Source organism: Erithacus rubecula, assembly GCF_903797595.1.
Source record: "Erithacus rubecula genome assembly, chromosome: 27".
NCBI classification, from domain to species: Eukaryota; Metazoa; Chordata; class Aves; order Passeriformes; family Muscicapidae; genus Erithacus; species Erithacus rubecula.
The window spans coordinates 1,923,740-1,942,672 of record NC_136679.1 but is presented as its reverse complement, the minus strand read 5'-3'; the positions used below and the strand labels follow the sequence as shown (position 1 = coordinate 1,942,672).

At 49.3% G+C, this 18,933-nt stretch overlaps 1 protein-coding gene across 1 annotated transcript; it reads left to right on the top strand.

Moving 5' to 3' along the window:
* Positions 1 to 4,286: 4,286 nt before the first annotated feature.
* CCR7 (C-C motif chemokine receptor 7) lies at positions 4,287 to 13,053 on the top strand. Its single transcript, XM_079328063.1, has 3 exons — positions 4,287 to 4,374; positions 9,535 to 9,584; positions 10,827 to 13,053. The coding sequence occupies exons 1-3, from the start codon at positions 4,365 to 4,367 to the stop codon at positions 11,889 to 11,891; spliced, it is 1,125 nt and encodes a 374-aa protein (XP_079184189.1). The 5' UTR covers positions 4,287 to 4,364; the 3' UTR covers positions 11,892 to 13,053.
* The last annotated feature ends 5,880 nt before the right edge of the window (positions 13,054 to 18,933 follow it).

Here is an 18,933-nt window from a genome sequence, read left to right as displayed (position 1 = left end):
GCACTTGAATCTGAAAGTCCAGATCCTGCTTCAGGTCTGTCTAGCTGTTTGTGCTCTCAAGTTCCCTTCTTTCACTCTGACGTTTTTTTCCACTGTCTTCGAGGGGTTTTTTGAAGTGGTTTAGCACGTATCAGGCTGATGTCTTATTTTGTTGTAAATCATCAAGAAAAGTTTCACTTATGACTCCAGAAGTCAGTAATTTCTGTCAACGAGTTTCAATTTGCTTTGATCACCCAATTCTCTTAAAGAGTCAAGAAAAAAAGCCATTTTAGTTCTAGCAACAGCTTCAGGGTGGGGAAAACCAAACCAGAAAGAGTGATAGTAGCAGCAACAGAAACCAAGTGAAAAATCACATTATCGTGGGTTTATTACAATTTCTTAATCCCAGAGATGAGAAATGCCAGATCTGTAACAGAGAGGGGTGGATGAGCTCTTCTTGGAGCAAACACTGATGGGATTATTTCCAGTTTCTAGATCCAGTTTTCATCCAAAGGCCTCAGCAGATTGGTGTTAAACCTTACACCTTTCAAACAAGGGAACACAGCTTGCAGGAGTGATGTTTGCTGGATGGTCAAGGACACTTCAACTCTCAATTATTTTTAAGGATCATAAAGATTTATCTCTTTAATCAATATCTCTTTATCTCCCTAAGCCATATCTTGTTATGTTGGTGAATCTAAATGATTCACTGCTCACTAGTGTTTGATATCCTGTGGGAATTGCCCAGCACTTTGCCAATTTGGGTGGGAAGATTGAAACCATCTCTAGACACAGCTGGTGTTCATAAGCCTGAGCTCCAGGATGAGGGAGCTGCTTTCATGGAATAGAATCAGAAAATCATTTAGCTTGGAAAAGACCTCCAAGGCCACCAAGTCCAAGCCGTGACCAATCCCCACCTTACCAACAACACCAGAGCACTGAGTGCCACACCCAGTTATCCCCTGAGCACATGCAGGGATGGGGACTCCACCACCACCCTGGGCAGCCCCTTCCAATGCCTGACCACCCTGCCCATGATGAAGTTCTTGCTGGTGTCCAACTGTTGAGTGCAGGGAATATGCCAATTTGGTAAATCTTTTCTTTTTCCTCAAAAAACCACCCCAAAACTGGAGAGCCAGGCCACCACGTAGGACATGACGTGGGCACAGAGCAGGTGAATTCCCAGTGACACTGGGTGTGCCCTTCTCTGCTGTGGCTGACCACCATGGGCAGCTGTGCATCCCAATCAGAGCCTGGTGCTGCACAGATTGCTTCCTCCCTCTGGAAGATAAAGATCTGTTAATAACCTGGTGGTGAGATCACAATCACAAGATGTTTCTCAGGGCATCCCCTACACCACCTTAAAGAACTTTGCTGGGTGAGGAATCCCAGCTTGGTGCCACTCTTAAGGTCAGGAATTTACTCACGATTTCACTTCTGCTATTTTATATTTGCCTGAGGAACAACGACGTCAACACCTCCCTGGAGTGACCCTGCTGACTTTGACCACAAACCCCCCCTGGATGTCCCCAGATGTCAGAGGGGGGTCTGGGCAGGACAAGGCAGGAGCTGGGAGGTCCCAGGCACCTGGGGTGGGATTGGCAGGCAGAGGGAGCAGCAGCACAGAGGTCAGGGTCCCTCCTTGACGTCAGTGCAAGGACGTGGCTGGGAAGTACAGCTGGGAAAGGTCCACCCTGAGCTCACCAACACTTCTGTCTGGGCACCCCTGGCTTCCTCCAGCCACGGGGACAAACCTTCCCAGGGCTCCTGTCAGCCAAAGAGCTGCTGTTTGCATCTCAAACCACCTCAAGCAAAACTGGTGGAAAACACCAAAAAGTTTTGAACCTAGGATGTAAGAACATCCTGGGTTGTGCTCGTCTCAAAACAAATTCCACCTTCTTTAGGCAAAACCCTGAGTTTTGATTTCCAAGATCCCCCACCCTGCATGGGGTGCCTGGGAACCCTCTCCTGGAGCTCTGGGACCTTTCCCACCTCAGGATGTCTGTGAGATTGTGCTGGGACACAACAGGAATTCCAATTTTACACACAGGCCAGGGATGTGAAACACAGAGCTAAACTTCCTTGTGATGTTCCATTGCTGACTGAGTTGCAATTTAATGTCAGAATTCAAGACTGCACAGTTCAATTCAGTTCAGCTCAGTATTTCAGTCCATGTGGAACCAATGAGAACTGAATGGAAATCTCTCTGAGCAATTTCCTGTGGAATTTATTGGGAGCTGCATTTTCATTGAGAAGCTTGTGGATGAAATCTGCCACCCAGCTCCTGCTGCAGCCTGGGCAGCAGGTTTAAATCACTGACTTCCACTCTCCTGAGTCTGGAGGGGAGCAGAGGGACCCAGAGACTGGAATACCTGATATTTTATTCTTTTTATATAGTTGATTAACTTTGGAATAAGAAATAGGTTCTAGTAGCACAGTGCAATTTTTTTCATGGACACAACTCAGGCCTGACACTGTCTGAGTTTGGTCTGTCTGCTCACACAGTGAGAAGCAGCCCATGGGGTGCCCAGGTTCAGGCAATGTGTCAAGAGGTGGAATCACCCAGGCATCAAATAGGCTGCAAATACACACAATCAAACTAAGCAAAGATTTAATAAATGTTCTGAGAACTCCCTGGGTATAAATGTATACAAGAAGTTCAGTGTCATACATAAACAGCAAAGAGTTTATTTTAAATATCCCTATTCTTTTTCAGAAAAACAGTTGGCTTGAATGGGCTCTAACACCACAGAATTTGGCATGTACCAAACCTTTGAAGCTGAATCATGGCACCACGTGCAGAAAACAAGCTGCAAACCACCTGCCTGCCTCTCCTCTCTCACCTTTGGCTTCAGGGGGATGGATCCAGCAGAGCAGTGCCTGTCTCTGGAGCAGGGTGAGCAGAGAGCAGCCCGAGGGGCCCATGCCCCTGTGCACACCCACGAGGTGCTGGGAGCTGGGTTCAACCTCCCCAGCACTTACACCCCTTGATTCCGGGTACTCTACCCCTCTTACACATTCATGTTCATCTGTGGGGCTCCTTTGGAGGAAGTGGTTACGAGATAAAGCTCTCAAGTACCTGCCTTGAGAGGTGATGAGCACAGGCAAGCAGAGAATAAATAAAATAAATGCAGAGATTTTAATGGTATCTGCTGGCTGAGATAAGGGCCAGGCGAGCTGCGGGGGAGTCGGAGCAGAGAGCGCCGAGGAGAGGGAGGGTCACCAGAGCAAAACTGTCACAGCTCTCCTGCCCCAGCCCCCTGCCCCCCAAAACCCCAAAATCCTGACCCTGAGTACCCCAGAATGAGCCCAGAAACACACCAGCACTGGTCCACCCAGAGGGAAGCACTGGGAAGACTTTGAGTTAGGCTGGGACCACATCCAAGGAGGGTCTGAAAGTGGATGTGAGTTTTCATAAAGGACCTAAGACAATCCACAGGAGCCTCAAAACTACCCTGAGCTTCAGATATATTCAATTTGGGCTGGGATTCCAAACTGTGATGCCCTATTTTTCCACCTGGCTGCAGTAACAACACTGACATAGCATAAGAAGACAGAGAGGACAAGATGGCAAAGACATCACTTCCAGGTGAGCCTGGCTTAGGAGAAAAGTGCATTTGTGGGGAGCTGGAGACATTTCTGTCTGAGAAGCAACCCCTCTATCTGAGGGCTCTGTTCCAGAAGCAGAGCCCTCTCTGACACCAAACAAACGTCACTGGTTTGCCTTGGGGGAAGGCATGGCAGTGACAAAGTGCAGAATTTGGGGAAGACAAAAATACCCTGAAAGAGAAAGGAGGGAAGTGGCTGAGCTGCTGACAGTGGTGAGGGTGAAGGATGAAGGGCTATTGGTCATGGGTGGTCCTGTGCACTGAGACTTTTCACCCTGGGATGGGATGGGATGGGATGGGATGGGATGGGATGGGATGGGATGGGATGGGATGGGATGGGATGGGATGGGATGGGATGGGATGGGATGGGAGAGATGGGATGGGCTCCTCTATTTCCTCCAGCACTGAGCACTGATGAAGCAGGATTTGCTGGAGAGGGGAGGTAAGAAAGAGCCTCCTTGCCCTGTTTCCTTCACCACAAACCATTCCTCATGTGTCAGTCCAAAAGCAAAGCCCACTTCACTTCCCCATGAGTCAGGAACAGCTCTGAGTGTGTGAAACCCTCTGAGGCAGCACCTGAGCACGCTGAGAGCTCAGCACAGCTCTGAGCACAGGAGGAGGAGGAGGGTCAGTGACATCAGGGTGCACCTCACAGGGGTGCAGGAAGTATAAAGTCAGAGTTCCACGAGGAGGGTCCCTGAAAGGAGCTGGGGAGGCAGCACTGGGCTGGGTGATGTTCTCACTCCCTCTGTGACTGGATCCTGCTGGAACCACACCATGGATGGAGGTGAGTACCTGCCCTGCAGCCTCAGGCTGTGTCTTCAGCTCTACTAATTCCTGACACAGGAGTGCAGCTCTTCTATCAGAGTATTTAAGTAGCAGAAAAGACTTTCATCTTCCTCATTTTCACTATTTTTTGAAAAATAAAAATTGAAAAAAAAAAAAAAAAAAAGTTCTCTTTTAGAAACTCAAAAACCTCAAATCACTTCAGAAAAAAAAACATAAAAGAGGTTGGGAGGCAATTTTACGGGGCTCTTTTGTTCTAAAGCAAAGCATAATTCACACCTTTTCTTCTGTGTTCTTATTAAAAATATTTAAAAATAAAATAGAGATAGAGAACTCTCTCTCTGGCAACATTTTAATTCAGTGAATCAGTCGAAGAATTGGGAGCAAGAAGAACTGAATTCGTTCACTAACGATCTATCCAGTCTTTCACAAATTAGTTCTATTAAAAAAATACCTGCAGGAACACTGGATGCATTGGAGATGCAGGAGGCTCTGGGGATGCTCAGGGGGATGGATGCAGGAAGTTCTGGGGAATAAAGGAAGCTCAGGGGATTCTCCAGGGATGCAGGAAGATCTAGGAAATGCAGAGAAATAGGGGGCAGGTCCCACGGGAGCAGGGAGTGGGCAGGGGGAGAATTTTTTCTCCTGGATGTCTCCTCAGAGCTTCTGGCTGAGGAAATTCCTGGATTTTGGAATCCCTGCCCACCACAAATAATTCTTCTCATTTAAACTTTTGGCCTCTGCATCATCCTGTGGGCACTTTGTGGGCTGCTTGATCCAAGGGGTTCAGTGTCCTGGGACAGCTGAACTTAACTCCTGGGAAAAGGGAAAAGAAAGAGTTAGTGAGAACCTGACCAGATTATGGTAATGTTCCTGCTTGGAGTTTTTTGTTCAACTATTATATTTCAGAGGAATATTTCATTTCCCTGGAAGATGCATCACCATGGTGCTTTCTTTAAAACACAACTGGGTCACTTCAGGAAATTTTTGACTGCTTATCTCATCTTTTGATTCAAAGTTTCCTGAAAGGAGTGGAGGTAGATAATTATTAAATTTCTTCTGTGCTAGATCAGTGAGCACATGAAAGGTGAGCATGACTGGGTTTCACTGGGTGCACTCACTCCTGAGATGAGTGTCTTTCCTCTGCCAGTTGTGAGGAGGACAAGGGGGGAGAACAGGCTGTTAACTGCCAATAGTCATTAGACCACTTAATTATGATCAACTTTTCTCAGAAATATCTGGTTCTTCCCCCAAAAGCCTCCTGTACTGCTGGAGAAAGGGCACCAGAATCTGTTACATGTACAAAACACAGAGAGCAGGTTAATCACTGCCCACACACGTGCTGGGGCCAGAATTTTGGCTTTGCAATTCCAAATGGCCAAAAAATGTTCTTTTACCATGAGGCTTTGGCCAGAGCAGGTTTGCTCAGCTTTGCCAATGCTCCCTAAATCATTCCCAACTCCTGCTTTGCTCTGTGCATCTGATCCCTGAATTATTCCCAACTCCTGCTTTGCTCTCTGCATCTGATCCCTGAATTATTCCCAACTCCTGCTTTGCTCTCTGCATCTGATCCCTGAATTATTCCCAACTCCTGCTTTGATCTCTGCATCTGATCCCTGAATTATTCCCAACTCCTGCTTTGCTCTCTGCATCTGATCCCTGAATTATTCCCAACTCCTGCTTTGCTCTCTGCATCTGATCCCTGAATTATTCCCAACTCCTGCTTTGCTCTCTGCATCTGATCCCTGAATCATTCCCAACTCCTGCTTTGCTCTCATGTACCTGATCCCTGAATCATTCCCAACTCCTGCTTTGCTCTCTGCATCTGATCCCTGAATTATTCCCAACTCCTGCTTTGCTCTGTGCATCTGATCCCTGAATTATTCCCAACTCCTGCTTTGCTCTCTGCATCTGATCCCTGAATTATTCCCAACTCCTGCTTTGTTCTGGTGCATCTGATCCCTGAATCATTCCCAACTCCTGCTTTGCTCTGTGCATCTGATCCCTGAATTATTCCCAACTCCTGCTTTGCTCTCTGCATCCCTTGGCTGTAGCAGCAGCCAGCCCCTGGTGAGCTGCCCTGGTCATTTGTGTGATCTGATTAACCACCCTCAGGGCTGTCTCTGCTCTTCCAGGGAAATGTCCTGGTACCAAATGCTTCCGTTGTCAGAGGTTTTTCTGGGTGCACCTGATGAGATTCACAGCTCCTGCAGCTGCTCTTACCTTGCTTACAGTTAACAGCTGGTGCTGGGGGAGATCCAGATAAACTGGGAGGGATCCACCTGTCCAGGTGCCCACCCTAGGGCTTAAACTGGGGCTTAAAAACACTTATTTCTTTCCTTTTGCTATTGAGGGAGCCTGAACACCTCGACAGCTGTCAAAGGATGAATCCTGCTCCTCAGGCTCAATCTGTGGAGGAAGATTGTAGAACTGAGGGATTGAACTTTTCTTCCTTCACTCATGGAGCAATTCTCCCTTCCATCTGTGTCCAGGTCCTGGATGTCCCCACACCAGCACCTCCCAGGTTGAGGCATGGGCATGACACAGGGCCAGGCTGACTCATTTGCTGTGGTGGGGTTTTGGTGTATTTTTATAAATGAGGTTTCTAGTGCAACTGGTTGAAGGGACTTTTGAGAGGGGGTTTTTTTCCTTAATATTTTGAGGAACAAAACTCTAAAAACTTTAAGAAAATACCCACAGCAGCCAACTGCCAGGAGGTGTTAAAAAAAGAAACAAAAAGTAAAGAATGTACCTAAACTGCCTGATAAACTGCACAGCAAGACTTGTGTCATAATAATTGTTTCTGCACACTGCCCCAGACCACAAGACAGGTTGAGTAGATTCCAGTCCTGTCCAATCTGACTGAAACCAGTGGCACAAATGGGCTCAAGCTGGTGCAGAGGGAGCAGGAGGCAGCAGGGCCCCTCTGGTTGTGCTTTTGCAAGTGTGTAATCTGAGGTGGGGGCACAGAAGAGGGGCAGAAACAGCACAGGCTTTCTCTGTATTGAAAAGTCATTTGACATTTAAGACACTTGAAACAGCAACTGAAAATGGGGAGAAAAAAGAAACCTTATGATGATCTTCAAAGGAATGATATGGCTGAACTGTTTCAGGAGTTGGTTGAGTCACATTCTCAGTCCTGTTTTTCTAGAGCTTCACAGGATGGTAAAAAAACAGAGCAGAGCAAAGGAGCCCTCACCAGGGCTGGGGCTGGTCAGGATAAGTCAGGGCTGACCTGGAGTTTGCAAACCAAGCCAGGGAGAGCTGGTGGAGTCTGGTTTAGGGGGTGCTTTCCCTCCATGGAGTGAGGGTGGTTCTTCTCTGCCACAGGGGGATTTCCTGGGGGACTGAGCTGCCAGCACAGGTACTCACCATCCACAGCAGCCAGGAGCACCAGCTGCAGCAGTCCCAGGGAAACCAGGCTGCTCAGAAGGAGCAGCAGAAGGCTAAAGGCTGCTCTGGTGTTTGCAGAGTCAGGGACCCCGTGCCTGTATCCACAGCTACACCCTGTGCTTGCTTAAACCCACCCAGGGGTCACAGTCCTGCTTTTCCTGTGTTTTCTGTGTCATATGCAAAATTCAGGGCACAGTTTGGAGGGAAGACAACCACAACAGACACCAAACCTCTCCCTGCAGGCTGGGACAGATCAGGGTGAAAGCCCCTGGCTGGACAGAACAGCTTCATTCACCCTCAGCCTCTGCCTTGCACCCCTGAGCCACCTGCACTGAGCTCCCATGGGAATCCCTCAGGTACCCCCAGGAGGGTTTGGAGAAGGAGCACAGAGCTGCATGAGCATAAAAAATGAAAATAAGGGGGGAAGGTGAGATAGAGCTTCTAGGAGAGCTCAGGGAAGGCTCACACAGGGCTGAGGATGTGCAGACTTTTCACACTGAGGATCTCTCACCCACACTTCACCCTCATGTACTGAAAAACACCCCCACTCACAGGTAACTCTATCTGTTGTTAGTGGAGCTGTTTGCATGTGACTTAACACGGGCACTTGGTGCAGTGGGTGCAGCTATGTGTGGAAATTATTGGCAATTCATCATCCTGGTCTGGTGCAACCTGAGCAGCAGCCTGGCACAGCAGGCTCCAAACTGAAAGCAAGCAGAGCTGAGTTCAGCAGGCTGAGCACAGGAATCAGTCACAACCAGGCCATGAGGAGCAAGGCAGAGATCTGGAGGAACAGGCAGCTGAAAGCCACAGGTTTCTCCTTGCTCAGTGCCCCCAGAGCAGAAAACCCACAGAGAGAGAAGGGCTGGAGGGACATCCTGGGCCAAGGCACCCTCAGGAAGGGGCACATCTCCTCCTCACACCAGAGTAGAGCCTGGGGCTTTCTCACTGCACCTTCCAGATGAGCAACTTTCAGTGGGAAGTGCCTGAGGTAGATGCTGTAAAACCAGAGAGGAGAAAGCTTTCCCTGGCCCCTGCCCTACTAACCACAGCAGGAAGGGCTGCTCGGCTGAGATTGCTCTCACCATCATCACACCTGGCTCTGAATTCAGCTTTTCCTTCCAGCTGTTAACATTCTGTATTTTCACATCCCAAGGCAGCAGAAGCCAACTCCTGACATTTAGAGACAAGCAATAAATTTCAGCCAGTTCCAGTTCTATCTGTCCCTTGGGGAGCTGAGCTCTCCTCTCCACAGCCCAGGCACCACAGGAGCACAGCTGGGCCAGATTTATTGCCCTCACAGCTGGATATTTTCACACAAATTAAGCTGCATCCTCAGTGCTCAGACACAAGGGAACAGGCTGCTGGCTGCCTGCAGGCAAAAGTAATGGATAAAATCAAAATGTGTGCTTGAGTTAAGAGGTCTCATCTCTCAGCTTTCAGCTGGGCAAGCTGGCCTGGTTGGAGACATCCCTACCCACTGCAGGGGTTGGGCTGAATGACCTTTAGAAGCTCCTTCCAAACCAAACAACTCTGTGGTTCTGTGAAACCAGAGGGGCCAGGCTGCAGCACCCCACATTGCTCTGACAGTAACACACATGACCCTGGGTTATCTTGCTGGCATCTTACCCAGATTTTGGTTTTCTCAGCATTGAGGGCTCTGCAGGGTTCACAATGCCATGGGCAACATGACCCACTGCTTTTTTAAAATAAGAACCATGTGGAAACCCCCACTGAGCCACTAACACAGCATCTCCTTCTTCCCTAGGCAAGCAGCTAAAGGCCACCCTTGTTCTCAGCCTGCCACTTGTTTTTCAGGTAAGATGTTTTCAACAACGTTGTTGAAATCCAACTGCTTTGTTTTGTGGGTGAAGGGAGATCTCAAAAACTCAGAGCCACCCACAGCCCCAGAAATGTGTGGGGAGACAACTGCTCATCCCCAGGATCCAGCTGTGGGAGGTGAGAGCAGAGCCCAGCTACAGAAAAACAAACAAGAGAAACCAAACCAAGGAGAGAAAAATGGTGAAAAGAACAGTGATTTTCAGATCACTGGCTGTGTGTATCTCCTTTTAGCCCCAAAATTAGCATTTCCAGGACAGACAGGAGTGCAGCACATTGATTGCCAGCTCCTGCTCCCTACAGATTCCTGCCAAGGTGCTGGGCTCTGACCAAGCACAGAGCTGGAGAGGGATGCACCCAAGGAGGGAGAGTTCAGCACCTTCCCCTGTTCTTGCTCAGCCCCCTGGCCCAGCAAGGAGGACCCCAGGCACAGAGCTGTGCCACGAGCTGCTCCCAAACCCAGGGTCTGGTGCTGGTGTCTGTGGTCCCTTGGCACCAGTGGGCACCTCCCAGCCTGTAGGCAGAGCAGAGCAACCCTGCTTTTCCCTTTCTCTGCCTGGCAGGATGTGGTGAAAGCCAAATTGAGATGGAGAGCACCGAGATGCTCTCTGATAAACTGGTGGGGGTGTCCAGGGGAAACCTTTCATGTCTGTGAGATGGGGAGAAGGTTCTGGAGACTAATAAGTCACAAAAAGCAGGGCACAGATACCGCAGGTTAGGGCAGTTAGGAAGATGAAATAAGTAATCAGAACTGAAATCAGGGGCTGGAATGAGACACTGGCCCTGTGCTCAACACGGAAGCAGCTTCCTGCTGCCCTCACTGCACTTCCTCATGTCCCACCAACACCTTGGTTGATTTTTTAATTTAGCTGGAGGTTGTTTCATTTCTCACGCTTTATCTGACAGCTGGCTGTGCACACACAGCTGGAGGAAGGTCCTGGAACAGTCTGGAAAGCTGCCACACATGTGAGGGTTTGCAGATGTTACTTTGGCTGAGCACGAAACATTTCTGGTGGAATTCCCACTTGGAGCCCCCCAAAAAGCCCCAGACCTCACGTATTTATGGGAAACACTTTCAGCCACGAGGTTGTGTCAGCTCTGTTTGTAATGTTGGCTTGAGACAGCATTTGGGAACTCCCTGGGACTTCTCTCCAGGCTCCTTTCTCAGCCCAGCCATGCAGACAACACAGTCCTTGACTCTTCTTCTCTTTCCTGCTCTAGTTCTGTGCTGGGGACAATGTCACTGATTACTATGACTCCAACAGCACCATTGACTACAGCATGTTCGAGTCCCTGTGTGAGAAGAAGGAGGTCCGTAACTTCCGAGCTGCCTTCCTCCCAGCCATGTACTGCCTCATCTGCCTCATGGGGCTGCTGGGGAATGGGCTGGTGATGCTCACCTACATCTACTACAAGAGGCTGAAGACCATGACAGACATCTACTTGCTGAACCTGGCTGTGGCAGACATCCTCTTCCTGCTGACCCTTCCCTTCTGGGCCACGAGCGCAGCCACGGACTGGCTTTTTGGGAGCTTTGCCTGCAAAGCTGTCTACTGCATCTGCAAGATGAGTTTCTTCAGTGGGATGCTGCTCCTCCTGGCCATCAGCATCGACAGGTACTTTGCCATTGTCCAGGCAGCCTCAGCCCATCGCCTGCGTCCTCGCATGATTTTCATCAGCAAGGTCACCTGCATCCTCATCTGGCTCCTGGCCTTCATCCTCTCCACCCCTGAGCTGGTTCACAGTGGTGTGAACAGCTCTGAGAGCAATCCCCGTTGTTCCATCATTGCCAATGACTTGCAGACCTTCAACACCGGCATCAAAGTGTCCCAAATGGTGTTTGGCTTCTTAATTCCCCTCCTGGTCATGTCTTTCTGCTACCTCATCATCATCAAAACGTTACTCCAGGCCCGCAACTTCGAGAAGAACAAAGCCATCAAGGTCATCATCGCCGTGGTCATCGTCTTTGTCGTCTTCCAGCTGCCCTACAACGGTGTCATGCTGGCCAAGACCATCTCAGCCTTCAACCAGACCAGCTCCTGCGAGGAGAGCAAGAAGCTGGACGTGGCAGATGATGTGACCTACACCCTGGCCTGCTTCCGATGCTGCCTCAACCCTTTCCTCTACGCCTTCATCGGCGTCAAATTCCGCACCGACCTCTTCAAGCTGCTGAAGGAGCTGGGCTGCCTGAGCCAGCAGCGCCTGGGGCAGCTCACCTCCTGTCGTGACAGCAAGAGAACCTCTTTTGCCATGGAGACTGAGACAACCACCACCTTCTCCCCCTGAGCCGAGCTCCAGGCACGCCCTGGTCCAGCTGAAATGGTTTTGGATGTTTCCTTGAGTCTGAGCAAGAGCAAGACTTGCCACGCTGCAGAAAAGCTGAGGGGGAAATCCAGACACTTCTCCTATTTCAAGCAGTGAGGACTGGCCAATATCCCATGGCCAATCTCACTGCTGGCCAATAAATATCCCATGGCCAATCCCACTGTTGGCCAATATCCCATGGTTGGAAAGACTTTACAACAGAGTTGTCACTAACAGCAAAGCGAGGGAGAGATGGTGAATCTACAATTTCTCCTGTCATTTCACCTTCAGCTTAGTCTTTCCCTGTCAAAACAAGAAATGTTCAGAATAGAATTTAGCCTAAAAGTGACAAGTACCAAGAGAAAGCAGAGGTTGGTGAAGCAGAGCTGTCGTTGGGAGCTGAGATGCCAGGAGCATCACCCTTGCTTTGGATGTTGTTTTTAACAAGGCAACAGCTCTGCAATGCCACAGAAATGCCCTTGCACTGAGTCAGTCCAAGGCAAACCCACAGCCACAGCCTTGGGCTCAACCCAGCACACAGCCCCAGCTGTGGAAAATCCGAGCACACAACTGCTCTGCTTCCCCCATGGAAAGGGAGAGATGGCCACAGCTGATGCAAAATCCATACAAACTCTCACCATAATTTCAATTATTTTGTATAATACTGTAGCCACTCATAGCTCTGTTAGGAAAAGTACAAATACCACTTTACTTCTGCCTGTATCCTGTTTCTGGACTATCACCTGCTGACCTTGAGACAAATATGAATGTGGGTTTTCTCCTCCCTTCCCAGTCCTTCTAGCAGGACTTCAGCTGCCTTTGAAGTCAGATCTGTATTTCACTCATAAGCTACTGGGGTGTGTTTGGCATCAGTGATGCAGGCACCAACACAGACACTGCTCACTGAGGTTTGGTGTGAACACAGCCCCAGCACTGCCAGAGCCACAGCAGCTGAGCAGCAGATCATTGTCGTGGCAAGCCAGACCTGGAGGAGCCCAGGCTGTAATTCCAGCTGGCACTTTCACAGGAAGAGTGAAGATTCCTGATGGCAGATGAATGATCTGGGAACTGCTGTGGTGGGACAGCTGAACGTCAGCTGGGAGATGCTGCAGGCTGGGCAGCTGTCCCTGTCCCTGTCCTGTCCCTGTCCTTATCCCTGTCCCTGTCCTTGTCCCTGTCCTTATCCCTGTCCCTGTCTCTGTCCCTGTCCCTGTCCTGTCCCTGTCCTTATCCCTGTCCCTGTCCTTATCCCTGTCCCTGTCTCTGTCCCTGTCCTGTCCTGTCCCTGTCCTTATCCCTGTCCCTCTCCCTGTCCTGTCCCTGTCCTCTCCCTCTCCTGTTCCTGTCCTGTCCCTGTCCTTATCCCTGTCCCTCTCCCTGTCCTGTCCCTGTCCTGTCCCTCTCCCTCTCCCTGTCCTGTCCCATTCCTGTCCTATCCCTCTCCCTCTCCCTGTCCTGTCCCTCTCCCTGTCCCTGTCCTTGTCCCTATCCTGTCCTGTCCCTGTCCTGTGTGCTCTGATCCCACAGCACCCAGCTCTCCCAGAGCCATCACCAGAGGAGAGAGGTCTCAGTCTGGAGCTGCTCCCAGGGCTGACAGGGGAGACATGTCCATGTTCCCCCGAACACAGAGAGCCATGAGCAGCAAAACACTCACTAAACAGATATTTATCCATTTTTTCAGCACATGGATCCATCAGGAGTGACACAGAGAACTCTCTGGTTCATGGGTTGGAGGGAACTGCTTTAGAGAACTGAGGACTGAAATCAGCCTTCCAAGACAATTCACTGGCTCCATCTGAGACAGCACTGCCAGTTATTCACCTGGCTGCCACCAAACCTGAATAAATTCTCCATAAACCATTTACCTCTGGTGTATGGGATTTTTGCCAAGGTCTGGGGTTTGGGAAGAGAGGACATTCTGCTCTGTGTTACCCATCTGTTGAACTGTTGAACTCTTTTTCGTTTACAATGCCCAGGTGACTGTACAGAATTGCTGTTTCTCTGTCACATGAAACAGAGGGTGACAACTGACACTGAACAGCTATTTGCCCTTGGTTTTCTTTTCATGCTTATTTGGGCAAGACACAGCTATCACAATTTGGCCAAAGCCAGGGACACCCCCAGCACAAGGTATTTGCAGTTTTCCTCATCAGCAACAATATATTGTTAATGTATATTCAATATGCAAAGCTGCTTTACACAAAGTTCAATCTGTTCATGAATGTACCCCCAGAACACTCTGCTCCCATGGATCCTTTCCATGCAGAATCCATTCACCTTATTCCAGCCAGGAAACTGCTCCACCAGCACATGGAACTGTACTTGTAACCTGCAGGTAAAAACATTCCCCTCCTGCAAATGAAGATGTTTTCAGGTTCTTTACACACCAGATGAATTCCAAACAGGATAACACACTGCTGCTTCCATGAAAGAGATGCAGAGGCACTTCTGGGGCAGCTGCAGTTGTTCCTCAGTGAGGCAGGGCTGATGTCAGAGTTCTGCCTTGCCCTGGCTACATTGAACAGACAGAACAAATTTGCATCTAATTTAGATGAGTCATGTTAACGTTGGCCTAAGATCCAAATCTGAGGTTCCCCACTGATGTCTGAAAACTGACTGTATTTTTGCTACTTGAGAAAAATAAATTATAATGATTTAAACAAAATTCTTCTGGTTTTCCATTGCGTTTTCTCCATCCTTGTACAGTCCTTGTCAATCCTTCTGTCCTGTCAGGAGCTGTTGGATCAGCTCAGCTTCATACCAGTGCTGCCCTGCAGGAAAGAGAGCACAGAAAATAATAGAAAAATGTTAGTTTACTTCATCTGCTGATGAATTATAAAAGAAACAAGACATCAGCACATTAAGGAGGTTTTATTTTAACTATTAACCCGTGTCTTGATGTACCTGCTCCACCAGGTACAGCTGGATGTACCTAATAGCTGCTCATCAACCTTTAAGTGAAAATTCTTTGAGCTCTAGCATTTTATTGTTCACATCTAATGAAAATCCAGTAATAAACCACCAGGTTCCTGTGGAATTGCTCACAGGGTGAGGCAGCAGCTCTCATGCTATAGCCCACATCCAGGGTGAGAGCAAGAACTGCAACCAGAACAATAAACTCAGCGCTCCTGCCTGACCTTCCCTGCTAATTCATGCCTCAAAGCACACAGGGGGGAGTGAGGAGGGACCCATATCCTTCACAAAAACTGCCTTATAATTGTAACCACTGAATTAAAGAGGAAGAAACTCAAAGAACACGAGGAGACAGAGACCCCTGAGTGTCAGAGCCAAGGCACGTTTCTGTTTTCACTGAGCAATGAAAGGCTCACATTTTCTCCCAAAAGAGAAAGGTGAGTTTCAGCATCTGGCCCAGAGGCTCAGGAAGCATCTCCAGACTACAGCACCACACAACTTAAAATCAGAACCCCAAACACAGAGATCCTTAAATAAACACTGGTCTCACCACGGTGAGGTCCTCAGTGCCCCTTTGTGCACAAGGTTGAACAGAGCCTGAAGCAAGAACTGGGGATCTGCAGAGAGCCACAGCAAACTTTTAACCATCCCCCTGCCCCTCTGAGGTGACTGTGAGCCAAACTCTTAATATTCAGGAACTTTCTTGATTAAGAAAATAGACTCCACCTTAAAGCTCTAACTTAAGCCAGTAAAACAGCAAGCAACCACACAAAATCACAACTTGGGCCACAAATGTTGTAGCCAAGTCACACAGAACTTGTTACCCAAAAAAAGAGTGTATTTCTTGCATAGATTGAACCTATTTTGGTACTTTCACAGCAAGAGCTGCCTACTTCCTTTCATAGCTCCAAATCTTCTTTAAAAAGCCAATAAAAAACCTGCCCCTCATTAAAGAAAGGAGACACAGGTTTGCCTCACACCACATAAAAGTAGGGGAGGGAGTGAGTGCCCAGTCCCAGTTTGTGCCTGCTGCAATCCCTGTTCTGGTTATCCTGCATCACTCAGAAGCCCTGGACTTTTCACTGCTCTGGACAAGCATCACTGCTGAGCATTTCTCCTCCCCTGACAATTCTTGATCTCTGTGCATGTGTATTTTTAAGCCAAATGGATCTGGGCTGGGTGGAGCCAAAATGGAATGAGGAGTGAGTAACTGGCAGCTGCTCCCAGCTGTGTCAGAGGTGTCACCTCTTTCCCACCCTCTGCCCCCATCACCCAGTGCTAAATCACTTGAAGGGAAGGGGAAAGTTCTCCAGGCTGGGCTGTGGTTTCTCTGGTGCCACCTGGGCAGCTGTGTGAGGGAAGTCCTTGTCACCCTAAAAAAGATTGAGCTGGAACCGAGTGAGGTAAACAAACCCTAAAAATAATGCCCGTGGGTGCTGGGGAAGGGTGGGGGCACATTGCATCAGCCAGAAGAGCTGAGAGCAGGCTATGGCTTCCTCCTCACTTCTTTTGTAAGGAAAAAACCCAAACTCCTCTTCTGGGGGTGGAGGTGTCATCTCTGGGGAGAATTTGTACAGCCAACTGTCCTTTCTGGCAGAGCTGCCCTGCCTGGGGCACCTCCCCAGGGGGATGAGGTTCTGTCCATCCCTGGGCCACTGTGAGAGGCACCTGGGGCAGCTGAGACAGCTGAGACATCACCTGCCCTTTGCTTGCGCCATCACAAGCAGCTTCATGACCTCAAAGCAAGTGAATCAAGGAATCTGACCAAGATTTTTTATGGATTGGAAGGTGGCAGGATCAGCTCAGAGCCAACTGCTGGAACCAAGCAGGGGAAAAGAACATGCAGTAGAGATATAAGGAAAAATTACCAGATAAGCAGCATTCTTAAAAAGCTGGTGCATTCATTGACAGCAGCACAATCCACTCCTAGATCAGCCCCAGAGTGGGAGTTGTGTCCCCAGCCCTGTTCCTCACAGAGCCCAGCCTGTCCTGCCCTTCCCCAGGAACTAAAACCAGGTAAAATATCCTCTGTGCTTATCATGTGTGGGAGCCCTCACAGCCTCCTGCTGAAATGAACACAATTTCACACGTTCAGATTGAGCAGAAATCGTCAGTTTTCAAGCCCAGCTGTGGCAGCCACCGACCTGCCCAAAATGAAAGTTATTTTTTCACTTTCACTAAGACCCCAGTCCTGCAGATCTGAGTATTGATATTAAACCAGCAGAGAGTCAAGTGCTGATATTGAACCACCACCTGTCACTGCCCCAGCTTGTTGTAGAAACCTTATTCAGGTCTGAACACATAAGGAGCCTTCTGGCTCCACGTGCAGGGCAGCTGCAGAGCCAGCCCAGGCATTTGTCACTGCTGAGCCCCTGAAGCTCCTCATGTGCAGGAACTGAAACTTCCCTTCCTGCTGCTTTGTTTTCAATTGTCTTAAAAAAAAAAAAAAAAAAAAAACAATAAGCAGAGATCTACTTTTCTTTCTGTGCTGCTGAGTGCTGGCATAAAAATTATTGTCAAGCAATCAGGGTCTTTGCTGGGAAATTTCTGTGTCTGAAGGACAGCACTAATGTCCAGAACCATCCTGCAGGAGAGGAAAAGGCCAAATAATTTTCAGTGACATAGACAAAAAGGCTTGCCAGGATTTGAAGTCTGTGCATGCTGCTCTGTACCAAAATCAGAAATTCTCTGACCAGTTCCAGTTCTGGATCCTGCAGGTTTTACCCAGGGCTTTGTCTTCTCACCAGGGAATGTCCCACCTCAGAGAGCACACACGTGTGCCAGCAGCCCTGGTTTCACTCCTGGACAATCACAGCACAACCCACTGGGGCAAAACACAGCTGCTGAGAGAGAAACTCATGTTTTCAGGGCAGAGTTGACTGATTCCCTGGAAGATAACATGCTTCTTCTGAGTTTTGACCACACCAAGCAACAGAAAGAACTTCAACCCTGTGCCAGGGCAGGGAGTGGGAGAGGATAAAAACAAAGCCTTGATGGATGACTAAACCAGGCTCAGCTCCTGGGCTGTGCTGCACGAGCCCCTTTGAAGAGTTTCACATTTTTCAGGTGGGTTCTGGCTCTGCCTTGCCAGGGGGGCACAGGTAGGGACAGGCTCCTGCTCAAACATCACCCCCTGTGTACAGAGGAGGAGCAGGGCAGAGCTGGGCTCCCCCCAGACAATATTCCACCAGGCTTTGGAGGGTTGCAGCATACCTGGAAAGGCACCAGATCCTTACAGAACTCATCCAGCTGTGTTTCCAGCAGCTCCTGGCAGGCCCCCACACCCCTCCCCACACGTGCCAGCACAGCCCAAACAGCCTCAGGCATCTGGAGCTGCACAGAACAACCAACTGAAAAATCTCCCCAACACCACAAACCAGCCCTGAAAAGCTGCCAGAGCCTCCTGCTCCACTGGGCAGCATCACCCAGGCTGTGGCTGCTGGACACCACAGAGTTCTTTGTGGAATCAGGGGATGGTTGGGCTGGAGGGACTCAGGATGGGGGAGCAGCCCCCCAAATGTGCCACAGGTCCTGTCCCAGCTGCACCAGGGCACAGAGGTGATGCTCTGGTGAGACACCAGCTCTGCAGAAAAGCTGCTCCTGCCAGGGGGTTTCTGCTACATGTTCCACCTCCACCAAGGACCTGCAGGGAAATGAGCCCCCTTTATAACCAGCAGTGCAGAAAGAGCCTTTCCTCACAGGGCATTTCCTCCTGCAGCCATGGAGGAGGTCATGGCACAGGGCCTGGACACGCCATGAGACAGAGCCACAAAATGGAAATGCTTCCTTCTCTTCCCTGACATCTGAAATAAAAAATAAATAAATAAAATAAAATAAAATAAAATAATAGAGATTATAGGAAAAGCCCAGAACAGAAAGAACCTCCCAAAGCACCCAGGGCTGGAATGACACCCTCAGGAATGACAGGACAGCCCAGACAGGCTCTGAGTGACCCCCAGCACATCCAACACGGGTCTGTGGTCACCAACCTGCTTTGGCTGCAGCCATCCCGGCCCTGGGAGCCAGCAGAGACAGAAAACTGGGATGGGGAGAGCAGGGGAGCCACTCTCCTCTCCCCTTACCTTGAGTGATGAGTTCCCTGCTCCTGGGA